General features: G+C 38.4%; 1 protein-coding gene across 1 annotated transcript; it reads right to left on the bottom strand.

Annotated features, from left to right (window-relative positions):
• Nucleotides 1–7,840: 7,840 nt before the first annotated feature.
• Nucleotides 7,841–14,330, bottom strand: LOC139954592 (transmembrane protease serine 11E-like). The gene is made up of 5 exons (XM_071954473.1): nt 14,258–14,330; nt 11,084–11,276; nt 10,455–10,729; nt 9,545–9,681; nt 7,841–8,029 (listed from the first exon to the last, which is right to left on the bottom strand). Exons 1-5 carry the CDS (start codon nt 14,328–14,330, stop codon nt 7,841–7,843), a joined length of 867 nt encoding a protein of 288 aa, XP_071810574.1.
• Between the last annotated feature and the right edge of the window lie 6,199 nt (nt 14,331–20,529).

Here is a 20,529-nt window from a genome sequence, read left to right as displayed (position 1 = left end):
TCTTGTGGCTGATTTGTTATAAATTTTCAAACATTTAAAATACAACACCTTTAAGATGACGTCACGTGACTTCTGATTATGTCATAATGACATCCTTGTTTCGCAATGATCATTGCACCAATACCTTTCATCCCTGAAAATTTCATTGCAATTGCTCTTTGGGAACATTGCAAATCAGCACTTATATGAAATTTTTCTGAAGATGACAAATAAAAAAAAAAATAATAATAATAATAATAATAATAATAAAAAAAACTTTAACAAAAACAAGAGCTGTTTCGCTGCGCTTCGCTACGAAACAGCTAATAATAACTAGACATGATTGCATTTGTGCACAAATGCAGAGCTGTTTCGTTAATAACAATTTAAATTTTGTCAACTGAATTTGAAATTTATTCTTTTTTTAAAGCAGTTATGACTAATCCAGGCTATTAAAAAAAAAAATTAAGATTATACCATGTTCGGATAGCAATTTATTCGTTAAAGGTGCAAAAATTGAAAAAATCATAAAATATCGTGTGATGACGTCACTATGACGTCATTTCACAATTCATGAGAGCTTGCCAATATCTAACAACCTACCAAGTTTCAACATAATCGCATAATTACTTAGAGAGTTATATTAGTTCAAAACGGTCACCTTTAAGGCCGCGTCACGTGACCCCCAATGACATCATTGATCTGAACCTTCACACATATGATGGCTGCCTGACAGTTAACGTGTGTGTAAAATTTGAAGTGATTACAAAAAACTTCACCATACACATCTTCAAAAAGTCCATTTTGACGAGTTTTCAACCTGCCGCTAGAGGGCGCCGTTGCATTTTGTGACGTCATTGGTATTTTTTTTTAACTGCCCACTCTTGCCACGCACTAACATCGTTAAAAGCAACTTCATATCTTTTTCCAATTTTGAATTAGAGGGCCACTTCCGGTTTCGACCGGAAGTAGAGGTCATGTGAGGTCACGCACACGAAACAAAATGAAGACCTTAATTATCACTCCCCAATCCCGCAAACAGAAACCTACGGTCTCTTGTGGCTGATTTGTTATAAATTTTCAAACATTTAAAATACAACACCTTTAAGATGACGTCACGTGACTTCTGATTATGCCATAATGACATCCTTGTTTCGCAATGATCATTGCACCTATACCTATCATCCCTGAAAATTTCATTGCAATTGCTCTTTGGGAACATTGCAAATCAGCACTTATATGAAATTTTTCTGAAGATGACAAATAAAAAAAAAAATAATAATAATAATAATAACTAGAGCTAAATTGCATTTGTGCACAAATGCAGAGCTGTTTCGTCAACAAAAATTTCAAATTTCTCAACTGAGTTTTAAATTTGTTGGGTATTCAAAGCAATTTTACCCAATGTGGCATAAATAAAAAATAATTTGGATTATACCATATTCAGATAGCAATTTATGTGTTAAAGGTGCAAAAATTGAAAAAATCATAAAAAATCATGTGATGACGTCATCATGACGTCCTTTAATATTTCATAAGAACTTGTCAATATCCAACAACCTACCAAGTTTCAACATGATCGCATAATTACTTAGGGAGTTATATTAGTTCAAAAAGTGCACCTTTAAGGCCGCGTCACGTGACCCCCGATGACGTCATTGATCTGAAACTTCACACATATGATGGCTGCCTGACAGTTAACTTGTGTGTAAAATTTAAAGTGATTACAAAAAACTTCACCACAGACATCTTCAAAAAGTCCATTTTGAAGAGTTTTCATCCTGCCGCTAGAGGGCGCCGTTGCAATTTGTGACGTCATTGGTATTTTTTTTGAACTGCCCACCCTTGCCACGCACTAACATCGTTAAAAGCAACTTCATATCTTTTTCCAATTTTGAATTAGAGGGCCACTTCCGGTTTCGACCGGAAGTAGAGGTCATGTGAGGTCACGCACACGAAACAAAATGAAGACCTTATTTATTCCTCCCCAATCCCGCAAACAGAAACCTACGGTCTCTTGTGGCTGATTTGTTATAAATTTTCAAACATTTAAAATACAACACCTTTAAGATGACGTCACGTGACTTCTGATTATGTCATAATGACATCCTTGTTTCGCAATGATCATTGCACCAATACCTTTCATCCCTGAAAATTTCATTGCAATTGCTCTTTGGGAACATTGCAAATCAGCACTTATATGAAATTTTTCTGAAGATGACAAATAAAAAAAAAAATAATAATAATAACTAGAGCTAAATTGCATTTGTGCACAAATGCAGAGCTGTTTCGTAAAAAAAAAATTCAAATTTCTCAACTGAGTTTTAAATTTGTTGGGTATTCAAAGCAATTTTGCCCAATGTGGCATAAATAAAAAATAATTTGGATTATACCATATTCAGATAGCAATTTATGTGTTAAAGGTGCAAAAATTGAAAAAATTATAAAAAATCATGTGATGACGTCATCATGACGTCCTTTAATATTTCATAAGAACTTGTCAATATCCAACAACCTACCAAGTTTCAACATGATCGCATAATTACTTAGGGAGTTATATTAGTTCAAAAAGTGCACCTTTAAGGCCGCGTCACGTGACCCCCGATGACGTCATTGATCTGAAACTTCACACATATGATGGCTGCCTGACAGTTAACGTGTGTGTAAAATTTGAAGTGATTACAAAAAACTTCACCACACACATCTTCAAAAAGTCCATTTTGACGAGTTTTCAACCTGCCGCTAGAGGGCGCTGTTGCATTTTGAGACGTCATTGGTATTTTTTTTGAACTGCCCACCCTTGCCACGCACTAACATCGTTAAAAGCAACTTCATATCTTTTTCAAATTTTGAATTAGAGGGCCACTTCCGGTTTCGACCGGAAGTAGAGGTCATGTGAGGTCACGCACACGAAACAAAATGAAGACCTTATTTATTCCTCCCCAATCCCGCAAACAGAAACCTACGGTCTCTTGTGGCTGATTTGTTATAAATTTTCAAACATTTAAAATACAACACCTTTAAGATGACGTCACGTGACTTCTGATTATGTCATAATGACATCCTTGTTTCGCAATGATCATTGCACCAATACCTTTCATCCCTGAAAATTTCATTGCAATTGCTCTTTGGGAACATTGCAAATCAGCACTTATATGAAATTTTTCTGAAGATGACAAATAAAAAAAAAAATAATAATAATAATAATAATAATAATAATAATAAAAAAAACTTTAACAAAAACAAGAGCTGTTTCGCTGCGCTTCGCTACGAAACAGCTAATAATAACTAGAGCTAAATTGCATTTGTGCACAAATGCAGAGCTGTTTCGTCAACAAAAATTTCAAATTTCTCAACTGAGTTTTAAATTTGTTGGGTATTCAAAGCAATTTTACCCAATGTGGCATAAATAAAAAATAATTTGGATTATACCATATTCAGATAGCAATTTATGCGTTAAAGGTGCAAAAATTGAAAAAATCATAAAAAATCATGTGATGACGTCATCATGACGTCCTTTAATATTTCATAAGAACTTGTCAATATCCAACAATCTACCAAGTTTCAACATGATCGCATAATTACTTAGGGAGTTATATTAGTTCAAAAAGTGCACCTTTAAGGCCGCGTCACGTGACCCCCGATGACGTCATTGATCTGAAACTTCACACATATGATGGCTGCCTGACAGTTAACTTGTGTGTAAAATTTAAAGTGATTACAAAAAACTTCACCACAGACATCTTCAAAAAGTCCATTTTGAAGAGTTTTCATGCTGCCGCTAGAGGGCGCCGTTGCAATTTGTGACGTCATTGGTATTTTTTTTTAACTGCCCACCCTTGCCACGCACTAACATCGTTAAAAGCAACTTCATATCTTTTTCCAATTTTGAATTAGAGGGCCACTTCCGGTTTCGACCGGAAGTAGAGGTCATGTGAGGTCACGCACACGAAACAAAATGAAGACCTTATTTATTCCTCCCCAATCCCGCAAACAGAAACCTACGGTCTCTTGTGGCTGATTTGTTATAAATTTTCAAACATTTAAAATACAACACCTTTAAGATGACGTCACGTGACTTCTGATTATGTCATAATGACATCCTTGTTTCGCAATGATCATTGCACCAATACCTTTCATCCCTGAAAATTTCATTGCAATTGCTCTTTGGGAACATTGCAAATCAGCACTTATATGAAATTTTTCTGAAGATGACAAATAAAAAAAAAAAAAATAATAATAATAACTAGAGCTAAATTGCATTTGTGCACAAATGCAGAGCTGTTTCGTCAAAAAAAAATTCAAATTTCTCAACTGAGTTTTAAATTTGTTGGGTATTCAAAGCAATTTTGCCCAATGTGGCATAAATAAAAAATAATTTGGATTATACCATATTCAGATAGCAATTTATGTGTTAAAGGTGCAAAAATTGAAAAAATTATAAAAAATCATGTGATGACGTCATCATGACGTCCTTTAATATTTCATAAGAACTTGTCAATATCCAACAACCTACCACGTTTCAACATGATCGCATAATTACTTAGGGAGTTATATTAGTTCAAAAAGTGCACCTTTAAGGCCGCGTCACGTGACCCCCGATGACGTCATTGATCTGAAACTTCACACATATGATGGCTGCCTGACAGTTAACGTGTGTGTAAAATTTGAAGTGATTACAAAAAACTTCACCACACACATCTTCAAAAAGTCCATTTTGACGAGTTTTCAACCTGCCGCTAGAGGGCGCTGTTGCATTTTGAGACGTCATTTGTATTTTTTTTGAACTGCCCACCCTTGCCACGCACTAACATCGTTAAAAGCAACTTCATATCTTTTTCCAATTTTGAATTAGAGGGCCACTTCCGGTTTCGACCGGAAGTAGAGGTCATGTGAGGTCACGCACACGAAACAAAATGAAGACCTTGTTTATCCCTCCCCAATCCCGCAAACAGAAACCTACGGTCTCTTGTGGCTGATTTGTTATAAATTTTCAAACATTTAAAATACAACACCTTTAAGATGACGTCACGTGACTTCTGATTATGTCATAATGACATCCTTGTTTCGCAATGATCATTGCACCAATACCTTTCATCCCTGAAAATTTCATTGCAATTGCTCTTTGGGAACATTGCAAATCAGCACTTATATGAAATTTTTCTGAAGATGACAAATAAAAAAAAAAATAATAATAATAATAATAATAATAATAATAATAAAAAAAACTTTAACAAAAACAAGAGCTGTTTCGCTGCGCTTCGCTACGAAACAGCTAATAAAAAAAACTTTAACAAAAACAAGAGCTGTTTCGCTGCGCTTCGCTACGAAACAGCTAATAATAAACTAGAGCTAAATTGCATTTGTGCACAAATGCAGAGCTGTTTCGTCAAAAAAAAATTCAAATTTCTCAACTGAGTTTTAAATTTGTTGGGTATTCAAAGCAATTTTGCCCAATGTGGCATAAATAAAAAATAATTTGGATTATACCATATTCAGATAGCAATTTATGTGTTAAAGGTGCAAAAATTGAAAAAATTATAAAAAATCATGTGATGACGTCATCATGACGTCCTTTAATATTTCTTAAGAACTTGTCAATATCCAACAACCTACCAAGTTTCAACATGATCGCATAATTACTTAGGGAGTTATATTAGTTCAAAAAGTGCACCTTTAAGGCCGCGTCACGTGACCCCCGATGACGTCATTGATCTGAAACTTCACACATATGATGGCTGCCTGACAGTTAACGTGTGTGTAAAATTTGAAGTGATTACAAAAAACTTCACCACACACATCTTCAAAAAGTCCATTTTGACGAGTTTTCAACCTGCCGCTTGAGGGCGCTGTTGCATTTTGAGACGTCATTGGTATTTTTTTTGAACTGCCCACCCTTGCCACGCACTAACATCGTTAAAAGCAACTTCATATCTTTTTCCAATTTTGAATTAGAGGGCCACTTCCGGTTTCGACCGGAAGTACAGGTCATGTGAGGTCACGCACACGAAACAAAATGAAGACCTTATTTATCCCTCCCCAATCCCGCAAACAGAAACCTACGGTCTCTTGTGGCTGATTTGTTATAAATTTTCAAACATTTAAAATACAACACCTTTAAGATGACGTCACGTGACTTCTGATTATGTCATAATGACATCCTTGTTTCGCAATGATCATTGCACCAATACCTTTCATCCCTGAAAATTTCATTGCAATTGCTCTTTGGGAACATTGCAAATCAGCACTTATATGAAATTTTTCTGAAGATGACAAATAAAAAAAAAAATAATAATAATAATAAACTAGAGCTAAATTGCATTTGTGCACAAATGCAGAGCTGTTTCGTCAAAAAAAAATTCAAATTTCTCAACTGAGTTTTAAATTTGTTGGGTATTCAAAGCAATTTTGCCCAGTGTGGCATAAATAAAAAATAATTTGGATTATACCATATTCAGATAGCAATTTATGTGTTAAAGGTGCAAAAATTGAAAAAATTATAAAAAATCATGTGATGACGTCATCATGACGTCCTTTAATATTTCATAAGAACTTGTCAATATCCAACAACCTACCAAGTTTCAACATGATCGCATAATTACTTAGGGAGTTATATTAGTTCAAAAAGTGCACCTTTAAGGCCGCGTCACGTGACCCCCGATGACGTCATTGATCTGAAACTTCACACATATGATGGCTGCCTGACAGTTAACGTGTGTGTAAAATTTGAAGTGATTACAAAAAACTTCACCACACACATCTTCAAAAAGTCCATTTTGACGAGTTTTCAACCTGCCGCTAGAGGGCGCTGTTGCATTTTGAGACGTCATTGGTATTTTTTTTGAACTGCCCACCCTTGCCACGCACTAACATCGTTAAAAGCAACTTCATATCTTTTTCCAATTTTGAATTAGAGGGCCACTTCCGGTTTCGACCGGAAGTAGAGGTCATGTGAGGTCACGCACACGAAACAAAATGAAGACCTTATTTATCCCTCCCCAATCCCGCAAACAGAAACCTACGGTCTCTTGTGGCTGATTTGTTATAAATTTTCAAACATTTAAAATACAACACCTTTAAGATGACGTCACGTGACTTCTGATTATGTCATAATGACATCCTTGTTTCGCAATGATCATTGCACCAATACCTTTCATCCCTGAAAATTTCATTGCAATTGCTTTTTGGGAACATTGCAAATCAGCACTTATATGAAATTTTTCTGAAGATGACAAATAAAAAAAAAAAATAATAATAATAATAATAATAAAAAAAACTTTAACAAAAACAAGAGCTGTTTCGCTGCGCTTCGCTACGAAACAGCTAAAAAAACTTTAACAAAAACAAGAGCTGTTTCGCTGCGCTTCGCTACGAAACAGCTAAAAAAACTTTAACAAAAACAAGAGCTGTTTCGCTGCGCTTCGCTACGAAACAGCTAATAATAAAAAAAACTTTAACAAAAACAAGAGCTGTTTCGCTGCGCTTCGCTACGAAACAGCTAATAATAAAAAAAACTTTAACAAAAACAAGAGCTGTTTCGCTGCGCTTCGCTACGAAACAGCTAATAATAATAATAATAAAAAAAACTTTAACAAAAACAAGAGCTGTTTCGCTGCGCTTCGCTACGAAACAGCTAATGAACACAATAGGTCTTCAAGCAAAACCACAGAATAGCTATAGAATAACGGAACATGATCAGGAGAAGGGCAAGAATGAATAGAAGAGAAGGATGCAGGCAGTACTCGATAGATTAAAACTCTTAGTTATACTCTATCTAAAAACCAAGAAACTATCAAAATATTTTAACTAGAAATAAGACACTAATGATAGCTTATGGCATTTGTCACGTTTATGGATTTGTTTATTTCCCACTGAGTGATGCGAAGACGTCTTCGAACCAGTATCCGTATCGAGTCACATCCGTGTAAACACCGGGGGAGTTTTGTCTGGTACACCCGCGGCCCCAGCTCGTGATCCCCGCCAGATACCACCGCTCAACGTTCCCTGACTCATCCCGTCTACTGCACACCAATGGACCGCCGGAGTCACCCTGTCAAGAGGAGGGGAAAACAATCATTAATTTGTGAATAATGTGTAATTAGGTGTTCGGGGCGTTCCGCCTGGAACACTTCTTGTTTCTGTTGTGTTTCTTTAGGTGTTCGTCCGTGCACTCCATGGTCCGTGCAACGAGCAAGAAAACCTGTTGTTATTTATTGTTCTGTTTTTTTGTTTCGCTTTCTTCACCATCTTTTGTTTTCTTCTTTTCCGTGGAACTCTTATATCAGCAGCATAACTCAAGATCGAAACTGACTTGAAACTTGAAACTCATCAAGCAATTGAACCTCAAGTCCAAGACGGCACATGACGTCATGAGGAAAAACAGATAAATACAATTTAACTGGATGTCTGTGGCCGGCAGAGTTTTTGATAATTATTTTGAAATTGGTTTACAATGTCCTACATGGTAGCAACGTCATTATGGATGAAGTCATCATGTGTCACGTGTACTGCTCTAAAGGTGCACTTTTTAAAGATGAGTACCTGCCATAGTTCTATGGTACCTGCCAAACCAAAAGTCCGACCGAGTTGAAACTTGTTGTATTGTTAGTCAAGGACATTACCTATATAAGTTTGTAGTGACGTCATGATGACGTCATGGCATTGTTTGTACTTTTTATTGCAATTTCGACAATTTTTTTTTTAAATTACATAATATCCTTCGAGCAAAGCAAGCTGCAATTTTTTTTATTCCCACCGGGTTTGTACTCTCGGAAGCCGAACACCACACAGATTCGTATAAATACAAACACTAATTGTCTAGTCAAGTCTTAATTTTGCATGGTTTCGGCATTCGGAACCGATGGGAAATGGGGAAAATGGTATAACTCTGTCAGTAGCAGCCATCTTTGTTTTGTTTTTACACGACAATGTACTGCCATAGAGTTCTATCCAAGAAGCTGCTGTTGTTACGGGTGTTGTACAATGTTGCTATGTGTACTGTACATTGATTGATGTGCAATTGTTGCTACAGTGCAATTTATTGGTCGATATATTGGTAAATTTTGCCACGTCCGTGCGGTTCAACCGATCACAACGCATGATACCGGTGTGGAAGTAGATTATGTGCCCCCCCCCCCCCCCGCCAACGGCAAATTATGTATAGATTTCATCTGATGATAGCGCCCTCTTTTGAATGACCATTATTCAATTCAGCCGATGTTAAAGCAATCGCACAACATCGCACAACATCGGTAAATAAACAGTATCACTTCGTGTATCACAATTTATGTATTGTAAATCCGTTACCCCAGACTTGGAAGGAATAATATTTCAATGGAAGTTTTTCACCATTACCTTCTGTAAACCCTTTAAGTTATTTGTAAATCTGTGAACTTTTAATTTTTGTTCTGTTCAGAAAGTGTCCAATGGCTTTAATATAATTTTGGGAACACACACAACGGGGAAAAAATCCATGTGACACCGTACAGTGTGCTAAATGCATGTTCATTACCTAAAATACATCCCTAAATTTAAAAAGAAGTGGCTCTTGATATGTTTTGCTCACCTGGCACGCGTCCTGCTGTACAGATCCTGCACAGATCATGTTGTACGTAATAACTCCGGGGTAAGCATCAACGCAATCTCTGCGTTCAACAAGGGGAATTATCGCTTCTTGAAGAACGTGGGCAGCGATACCATCCTCTATAGGAAGAAACAAGATTGTATTTAGATTTAGCCAAACTGTATTTTGTTTTTCATAACACAATGCCAGCATAAACCAAACTGTTCTGGAACAGGAAGTACTGGACACGAGTTCCCCAAGGATAACAAGCAGTGTGCATGAGTTTTTGGGAGTGTTTCTTCTAGGGTAATTAGCAAAAAATCAAAAATGCTGACCTACCAAAAATTGAGAAGAAATCTGAAGTTTAGTTGTATGACAATGTATCTGATTTAATTTTCAAGCGGCTGAGAGACTTCTAAATATTTTTTGAGTATTTTTGAACTTTAAGCATTTACCATTGTTTGCTATAGGAGTTGTGCACCCCTACCTAGTAGGTCTACTGCCCTCTAGTGGCAGAGCTTTCAAAAAGTCTCCCATTCTACATAACGGATAATGCTTGTGTGGGTCAACAAAGCTCAACAATTAGAACCAGAGAACATTGCAGTATGTTGTACCAGTATCTTTAGACCAAAAGAAATCAATGTTCGGATGACAACTAACTTTCAGACAAAATTAATAATTTGTTAAGAAACAAACTGTCTTCCCTGTTTTAATTAAAAGAAGACCAACACTAATTGTTGTTTTCTTAAAAGCCTAATTATCGGCCTTGGTTTTTACTCGTTTTCGACACGCGCGATACTTTTGCACGTAGTCTATCCTTGAGTTACTCAGGAATGTTTCGGATTTTAGTATTCGGCTGAAAAACACTGACGAGCCACCCTTTTCGTCGAACAAAACTCTCATCAATTCTTACCCTTTACTGTGCCAAACCCAGCGATGTAACACACAGCGGTGCTGTCGAAGCCCTTACTGCCACCCGCGTCCCAACACACTGAGTTGATGAACTGACTGCCCTCTGGTGGTGGATTAGCAAGAACCATGACGGCGATGTCGTTGTCATTGTTGTTGAGGTTGTAACTTTCGTGAATGGTGATCTGTGTCACGTCACTGGCATGCTCGTTGTTGTCCTGGCTGTCACTTTCTCTGTTCTTGCCCAAAATTACCCTCCAGTTGGCTGCAACGTTGGCGCTGAGAAAAGGAAGAATAAACCCTTGATAGTTAAATGAAAAGAAACCCCTCGAATCTTGCCACAAGTTTCACGGACCAGCTTTTTGTGTAAGGTTCTTTTATCTGGATCATCATTATCCACTTTTCCCCAATTTTTTTCGAAACGCATGTTTACTTCTGGCGCCCCAGATACCCCTCCAAACTTGCCTATTTTTGTGGATAAGATTCCGTATGGCGCCACCACTTTTTCACAAATTTTTACAAAAAAAGATATCTCATTGAGGTAAATTAGATACTTTATTATTTCATATCGAATGAAAAAGTGGTGGCGCCATACGGAAACTTTTCCTTAATTTGATACAATTATAAGCTTACCCTTGAGTTATTAAAGCATTGACGCAGTGGGCCGCGGTTACGATGTACTTGTTGTCCACCAAGGTACCACCACAGCTGAAAGAACCAAGGAAATAAAGTTGGGCGTACCACGGCCAGGCACCGCGTGCAGCGTCTTCACCACCCACGATACGCTTGGAGGTGCCCTCTGGTTGACGTGTTCCGCAACCGCCGTCTATTGTGAATAGTAATGACACACATTAATGTCATTGTTTGCATCTCTTGGACTGTAGTACCAGTCTTCCATAGGGCCATGTGCTGTCTTGGTGGATGTTATAGACTTTATGCACATGACGTCATTTCAGTAGGGCGCCCTCACCTAGAGGTCAAAAGGAGGTTGTTCATTGGCCAATCCTGTGCGCCGCGCGTACAAATCTGTGCGTTTCGATTGTTTCGTCACCGTTTTTCTACTAAGATGGCCGCTGGATGACGTCAATGCATAAGGTCTATACCGAGGAATGTTGCATGGAAACAATGCGTCACTTTGTAAAGCACCGGTAAAATCAACAACAAAAAATACAAAGTCTGCAATTAGATGTTTGTACATGGTTTTGTTTAATACTCATTCTCAGACGAAAGGAAATAACATCCTACCAACTGGACCCCGAAGGATTGACAAAAAGAAACAAAGTTGCTGTCCATAGAGGCTCTTTTCTCTCCAGCTGGTTTTAAAAGAGATTGATTGAAAAACATTTACAAATGCGCATATCCTACACACATGAGATCATCTCCTTATAATTAGCCGAATTGTGTCTGTGCCCTCATAATTTGCTGCCTTATGGAGTCTTATAACAAAATGGAAGGGGTTGTTAACAACAGGAACAAAGAAAAGAACAATAGATGTCTCAACAGGGATGCAACAGGTGTGTGGGTAGGTATTCACATTCAAACCGGGGACATATAACAAAAGGGACAATAGGTTCACGGTTGCTATCACAAAGGAAATCATTGTGGTCCCCAGTTGCTATCAAAAAGAATTGAACAAAGGAGGGTCCCCGATTGCAGATTACACACTCGCGAGTGCGTGTGTGTGTATATGTTATTAGATCTCCTCCCTGGATACCACATTGACACGAGCGAAATTAATTCACTCGGAAGAAAGGAGCTAACTTCGTCTTCATACCCATCTATTTTGGAACAAATCCGTTCAAATTTGACAGAGTTATGGGCAACTATACCAACACTTTGAGGGTTTTTTCGCGCACCGTTTTCACTGTTGGGGACACTGCAAGCAAATAACAATGTCAATGACGCCTGTAACCGTGAACCTCCTGTTGTCCCTCTTTTGTGTAAGCTTGTTTAATTTTTTTTTGCAACAGCTCCTACTGGTTTTGTACACGTTTTCCAACTGTGGACACTTTCTTTTATTTTTATTTAAAAAGCGTTATGTTCTGTTTCGTTCATTACCCCGTGCAAAAGGCGTTTCGCACTCCCGCATGCTCTAGGTTAACCGCCCCCCCCCCCCCAACACCAAACAAACAAACAAACATGTGATGGTGCTTGTGGTGATGGGGATGAAACGCCGTCTGTACGAAGCGTATTTAGCTGTAATCAATGTCATAACAAAAAACATGGTGCACCAAATGGCTTGAAAGAGGCCTTAAATCTTATGTAAACAAAATTCCAACTTCTGACTAAAGGAAGTATAAACAAAAACCGCAATGTTGGTATAATTATTATTAAATTGTAGTTTCTTTAAAAATGTTTTCCGCTGAAAACTTGGTGAATTTTATCTTGTTTAATATTCATCATTATAACACACCTCTTGCTTGTTCTGTATTTTGGTTGGCTGAAACAAGGTCACGTGGGGTGAATTAATATAGGTGATCGCGCGCGCGTGTTTTGCGGGAATAGTACCAGAGCGGGCACTAGTCTTTGCAAATAGACCTTTTCGCAAATACCGGGGCGCGCGCGTAAAGCTTGGAATTAGATGCATTGTGGTCTAGCTGGTAGCAAAATTTGATTCATATATATCCCACAATGCACCTCATTCAACAGTCTGCGCTTGCGCATTGGTATTTGCGATAAGGTCTATAGTGCCCGCAGTAACAGCGCCCTTTCTTGACTTGAACCGTGAACAAACTGCAAAATTCCTTTTTCTGTTCTTATTTTACATTTTAAGACCGAGCTGTGTTATAAAACACATATTGACTGGCATAATTCAGTAACAAGTGTACGTCTATTCCCCCTCGGGCCTGTGAGTGACCAGAAGAGGGGCCTATTTCCCTCGGCCTTCGGCCTCGGGAAACAGGTCGCTCTTCTGGTCACTCAAAGTCCCTCGTGGGAATAGACGTATACTAAATTAGTTACCTCGTTGCCAGTCAATATGTGTATACTATTCTGTAAAATAGTTCAGCTAAACTGGCAACGACGATCATCGTTTGTACGTACAATACCCTTCCTGTGCGCCGGTAACCTAGTTTCAATATATGGGCCCAATTTCATAGCGCTGCTTAGCGGCCGATTTTGTGCTTACTTTGCTATTTCTATTTCATAGCGCTGCTAACCGTTAGCACACGAAAAAGCATGCTAACCTTCCGGTGCTTACTGCACGAAAATTAACGACGTCACAATGCAAATCCACGTTAAACCCGCAATATGGCCGCCCAATTTTTTTTGCTAACCTGTGAAAAACGCTAATTAAGCAAATTTTGCTGCTACAGTAGGCCCGCTAATTTGCTTACCGTTAAGCAGCGCTATGAAATATGGCCCTGGTCATTCATATATATTTTTAATTGTTAAATTTGGAATCGTTATCAGTACCTATGAAAACAACTATAGGCATATCACATAAACAAAAAATACCAACAATATTTTGTGGGCTAACTTGTACTGCATTTTTTTGTTATTACTTAGAAATCATTTCAGATTAATTAAAGGGTCAATAGATGTATCTTAAAATGCATAGATTGCAACAACGAGCATAAATACGCCTACAATTTCCAGGGGCCCTCCCGGACCACACGCCGTAAATGCGACGAGAACAATGCCCCCATCTTTAAAGACAGATTGTCGCCCATAAGACCAACTAATTGTGACTGGTATGATGCTTGCCATTATATTAATTTGCAGTATAAAATATACAAGTGAAAGGCCACTATAGGGCCAGTTTCCTGCTAATCAGTTAATAACTTAACAACAACAATTTGTACTTACAACAATGGGAAATTTGGGGACAGATCCCTGCGATACAGACGAAGAGCATCCCGGCAGCGAAAAGGTTGAACATCTTGATCGCAGACTTTCAGATCAGTTTGTAAAGAGCTAAGTTTCGGTGGTGAGTTTTGTGCGTTTGTGGCTCACTTTTTCACCAGAGTTCCAGTGGCTCATGTCGCTTGAGCCGTTTTACATAGACGGGAACTTCATAATTTCATTGAAGGTGTTTACGTGATTTGATCTGTCCAGTAAACAGAATAACAAAAGGCAAAGACGTAGAAAGTGGAACATTGGGTCGTACAAAATTCGTTATGAATAAAGTTCAGATTTTAGGCTTCAATAATTTTTAGGCCAACCATAAAGGTTTTGCTGGCAAACATTCACAGTATTGTTGACTGACAGGCCCACCTAAAAAAAAATTCAATACATGCCCCCCCCCCCCCCCCCCCCTCACAATGGTCTTGGCGAGACATGCAAAAACGGGACCCAATTAAGGCAGTTGACTCCATTCTTTGCGACCTAAAATCAAACTAAATACTTACCGACGCCTGAACCTGAAGCCGAATGAAAGACTTAAAGGCAGTGGACACTATTGGTAATTACTCAAAATAATTATCAGCATAAAACCTTACTTGGTAACAAGTAATGGGGAGAGGTTGATAGTACAAAACATTGTGAGAAACGGCTCCCTCTGAAGTGACGTAGTTTTCGAGAAAGAAGTTAATTTTCCACGAATTTGATTTCGTGACCTCAAGTTTAGAATTTGAGGTCTCGAAATCAAGCATCTGAACGCACACAACTTCGTGTGACATTGGTGTTTTTTTCTTTCATAGTTATCTCTTAACTCCGACGACCAATCGAGCTCAAATTTTCACAGGTTTGCTATTTTATGCATATATTGAGATACACCAAGTGAGAAGACTGGTCTTTGACAAATAATCAATAATGTCCAGTGTCTTTAACAAAAAAAATTGTGGTTGTCAAAACATGTCTTTAATATAATTGCCGAGAAGAGGCAACTGATGTGGAAATTACCTTGCAATTCCATGACACATTTTGAGAAAGATCTAAAGAAACTCCCGTGTCTGCTAGAGCGATTGAAATCTGGCTTGTTTTTGAACGTGTACAGAATGACATGACGGAACTGAGTGATCCGTTTTGTGTTTTTTGTGTTTTTTATTTAAATGTAAAAAACTTGTTGCATGATTGTGTGTCCAAATAAGTGAAAATGAACCACCGTGATATTGACTGTAATCTTTCCAAAACAAATGACGTAAAATTACTTTGATGATTCAGGTTAGCTTAAACTCTCCTTGCCTTTCACCCCTACGGACCCGGTTGAAATCCCCCTTCCGACCGGAGCCTTGTTTGTGAATTAGGCTGTCAGTGTCCAACCCCAATCTGTAAATTGGTGCTGTCCCCAATAATAACACACTAGTATGATAACCAGACATTCAGTTTTTGTAAACAACAAAAAACCAGGGGGCTCGTGGGTGATGTCATCAAAATGTGATCGCATGAATTGTTGACGTCATTTCACCTGGTTCAGGAACTATATAGGTTTTTTTTTTCAAAATAAAACTTAAACTTCCGATTTGAACTGGAAGTAAAGGTCAAAATGGGTTCACGCTTTGTGTAGTTAAAAAAAGTCCTTTGAGCAATTCTTGTGACATATAGATGGTAAATTACAGTGTGTAGTTCAGTAGTTATGTTTGTTTCAGTTTTTTTTTTTGTATACGGGTTACTGAGTTGTTTCACTGTTTTCAAACTTCTAATAGCTTTTAAAAATCCAATGTGTGGCTAAGGATTTTTATGATTTTGTGAATCAGTAACTTTCAACTTCCGGCTTGAACCGGAAATAAAGGTACGCTCTGTTTCTTAAAGACATTAGACACTATTGGTAATTGTCAACGACCAGTCTTCTCAGTTGGTTACCTCAACATATGCATAAAACAACAAAACCTGTGAAAATTTGAGCTCAATCGGTCGTCGAAGTAGCGAGATAATAATTAAAGAAAAAAACACCCTTGTCACATGAAGTTGTGTGCTTTCAGATGCTTGGTTTCGAGACCAAGTTCTAAATCAGAGGTCTCAAAATCAAATTCGTGGAAAACTACTTCTTTCTCGTTTACTACGTCACTTCAGAGGGAGCCGTTTCTCACAATGTTTTATATTATAACACCCCTTGCAAGTATTCTGCCTGCTCATTGGTTTAGAGCGCGTCACATGACATGTCTTAGTTTTGCTAGACGACGACCGTATGATAGTGCGTCGGTTTGCCATGCGCTAGTCCGAAGACTAGCACACGGCGCCGTGCGCTAGTCCGACAGACTAGCACACGGCGTGCAGTACCCAGACGTCCGTTGCGTGTACGAGGATGATAAATTAATAGTCTGTAACCATTTCGAATTGCACGACACTACATGCAACACAGTAAAGTAAAAGTGTTTGCAATCTGTATTCGCGTCGTCCGTGGATTGTAGCATTCAGGTCTGTAACTTAATAATAATAGTACAGTATTTAGAAATGTTTGGGGTGTTATAAAACAAATATTGACTGCTTTTACTCGTGCAATGGTTAAAAACTATGACTCCCTCGGTGATCCCCGGAGCGTTCTTAATTCCCTCGGCTTCGCCTCGGGAAAATAGAACGCTCCGGGGATCACCTCGGGAGTCATAGTTTTAACCATAACACTCGAAGCAGTCAATATTTGTATACTATCAACCTCTCCCAGTTACTCGTTACCAAGAAAGGTTTTATGTCAATAATTATTTTGAGTAATTACCAATAGTGTCCATTGATTTTAATAAGGGAATCAATGTGTGGTGAAGAGGTTTTCAACTAGTGGTTTAATCCCAACGAGGCCTGGTTCTTGATAATTTTACCGAGACAAAGTCGAGGTAAATTTTCAAGAACCAGGCCTCGGCGGGTTTAAACTACTCGTTGAAAAACGATTCAACACACTTTGATTCCCATTCATAAATACCTTTTCGATCAAAAACATCAACACTTCTGGTCAAAAAGTAAAATAAATGCAAAAATTATAATTGTTCAATGATTTATTTCAACACAACACCCCCAGCTATGAAATGGTAAGGCCCTCCGCCGCCCTAGGGTAAACAACTCCTTATAATGCTGTGGGCGTTGCGCGTATCGCGTGAAGTGGCACAACCGTCCCGGCCGTTGATCTCGACCAATAGGAATTAAGAAACTGTCTTATAAGCACAGGTGCAAGCTTGCGTATCACGCCCAGTGTTTCAACACTTTTTATCGGTCATAAACAACGGTTTATACACACCCACGTGACGCGCTATCCACCAATAGGAATAGCGAAACTGTCCGAGGTATTTATGAATGATAGTTTAGACATTATGATATTTTGTCATGTTTAGGGATTAAACTATTTCCCACTGTGTGATGCAAAGACGTTTTCGAGCCAGTCTCCGTAACGAGCCACTTTGGTGTAAACACCAGGGTAGTTTGGTCTGGTCACCCATAGCCCCAGCTCGTGATCCCCGCCAGATACCACCGCTCAACGTTCGCTGACTCATCCCGTCTACTGCACACCAATGGACCACCGGAGTCACCCTGTCAAAGAGGAGGGGGAAACAATAAACATTGTTAAAGGATTTGGGTACCTATCAAAATGTCCATAGATTTACATTAAACTTACAGCGTTTGAAGATAATGATAATGGAAAAGCTTCCCTTCAAATATTACTTACTTGTGGATCTATGTATAACAATGCGTAGGGGCGACTGTGTTGGGGGTGACTTTGTTAGGGGGCGACGTTGTCGGGGGGCGACTGTGTCGGGGGGGCGACTGTGTCGGGGGCGACTGTGTCGGGGGCGACATTGTGAGGGGCGAGTTTGTACACGGAGGGGGCGAGCTTGCTAGGGGGCAAGTTTGCGTGGGGGGGGGGGGGCGAGATGACTGGTTTCCAATCCAGCTACTTGTCAAAGCCTATTCAGCATCTAGGCAAGGGTGCGGCTGCAGACGGTGGACGGTTTGTGTGCTCAGTGGGTGCCAAAATATGTATTTATATATATAATTATTATTACAAAAATAGAGATGCGTGCAAGTAATAATATGACTCTTGATGCCTACTCGCATCTGATGGCCTCCTTGAACTGTTCCAAGGTGGGCAGCTCGAGGATGTCTTGAAGAAGGATAAGGCTCGATAGTTAACAAAATATTAGGGTGGTTGTCGAGACTTTACCTTTCTTAAAATATTGTATGGAACTGCAACTGATGTGGAAGTGCAAACATGACTTGACAAGTCAAGATAGATTGAGAGATGAACACGTTGACTTCGCCTAAAGTCTACGTTCCAGCGGCCATCAAATACAAACTTCACCGTGGTCTAATGCGTCTCTCACACGGGGAGAATATGCCAGCGAATGTGCTTACGAACGAAAATATTTAACAATCGCTCAAACTTCGCAACATTCGCCGTGTCTTCATATAAGCGTTGGTAACAAGTTTTACGTTCACAAGTCATTATCCACCTCCGTACGAAGATCGGTGAATTTGTGTTGTTCTCACACGGCGAGTATTATGCTAGTGAATATTATGCTAACGGAAGGACATATTTGACAATCGCTCAAACTTCGCAACATTCGCCGTGTCTTCGTAAGCATTGGGAACAAATTCGGAACGTTCACAAATTAATCCCAAGCTCCTTACGAAGATCGGTCAATGTAGAAAGCGGATTCTAAAATTCAGCGAATGTTGCGAAGACGTCATTTGACGTCGATTTTCGTATGCATTAGTAACGTTGGTCAAGCGTCCGTAAGCGTTGCACGTTGGTAAAGGCATTGGCAAGCGTTCGTAAGCATTCGTAAGTATTATATTCGTAAGATATTGGTAAGGAGAGGGTCGACCGAGGACGATCGAGAGGTGAGACCGAGATGAACATATTCACTATCCCATCCGCATAATTAAATTTAAAAAAATCCATTAAAAAGCAAACTATGAACAATTTATAGAGGATGTTTTAACAGCTTTAAAATAATGTAATTGTTAAATGTTATTTTAATAAAGTATGCATACATGACATGTAATGCACAGAAACACAGAAAACGAAAATAATTGAGTAAGAACGTCACCAGTTATGGAATTGGATGTTAAAGTATCGCTGTTTTATAATAATAAAAAAAAATAATAATAAAAAAAGTATGTTGTTTCATACCATCGCCTGGTATTCATAAAACGAAACACCTTATTGGTCAATATTGGTAGAAACGTTCGTTATGATCCAACCATCAACCAAAACCAACAAATGAAAAATCACCACAGTTAGACTTTTTAGTAAACCAGTAGGCCTACAAAGCGGTTGATTGTTTGAAAGGGTGTGTGTACTTTTTGTAGGACAAAAAACACAATGTCCACAGATTTACACTAAAACTTACACAGTTTGGAGAAAGCTTCCCTGAAAATATTACGTGCTGAGGTGCTGTAGTTTTGGGGTAATGAGTAAAACAATGTCATGAAAACAATTTTCGTCTCATGAGACCAAAATTATTTTAAGCATTTACAAACGTATTTTCATTACATTGTTTTACTCATTTATCAAAAACTACAGCACCTCAGTAAGTAATATTTGAAGGAAACTTTCCACTGTCATTATCTTCAAACCCTGTAAGTTTAATATAAATTTATGGACATTTTGAAAAGTACCCAAATCCTTTAAGAGTAAAAAAAAACAGGTGACGAACGTATCAGTACATAAAACATATTATTATCTAATATTATAGGAACTCAACCGATGATAAATTATTTTCGTTGCCGCCTTCCTAACAATTTACCTGAAAGAGAATATTTTTTTTAAAAACCCGTAAAATTGACGGTGCTTTACCTGGCAGCTAGGGTACCAGGTTAAAGCCATTGGACACTTTCGGTAAACAGTATTGTCCAAGGGCCCACACTTCGTGTATCACAACTGATAATTTTTTTTTTTAAACCTGTGAAAGTTTAGGCTCAATCGGTCACCGGGTTCGGGAGAAAATAACACGTTTCCGCACGTTTCGCCGTGTCATGACATGTGTTTAAAATAAATCCCTAATTCTTGACAACGAGAATTGATAATTGTTTTAATGTTTCTCGAAAAGTAAACCATTTCATGGAATAATATTTCAAGAGAAGTCTTTCACCATTACCATCTGTAAACCCTGTAAGTTATTTGTAAATCTGTAAACTTTTTTTTTTCTGTGCCGAAAGTGTATAATGGCTTTAAGTGCCGTAAATTTCACAGTGGAAGTTTGGTAAACTAC

The sequence above is a fragment of the Asterias amurensis genome, chromosome 2 (assembly GCF_032118995.1).
Source record: "Asterias amurensis chromosome 2, ASM3211899v1".
Classification (NCBI taxonomy): Eukaryota; Metazoa; Echinodermata; class Asteroidea; order Forcipulatida; family Asteriidae; genus Asterias; species Asterias amurensis.
The sequence above is the reverse complement of the archived record's forward strand: the minus strand, read 5'-3'. Positions and strand labels throughout refer to the sequence as shown.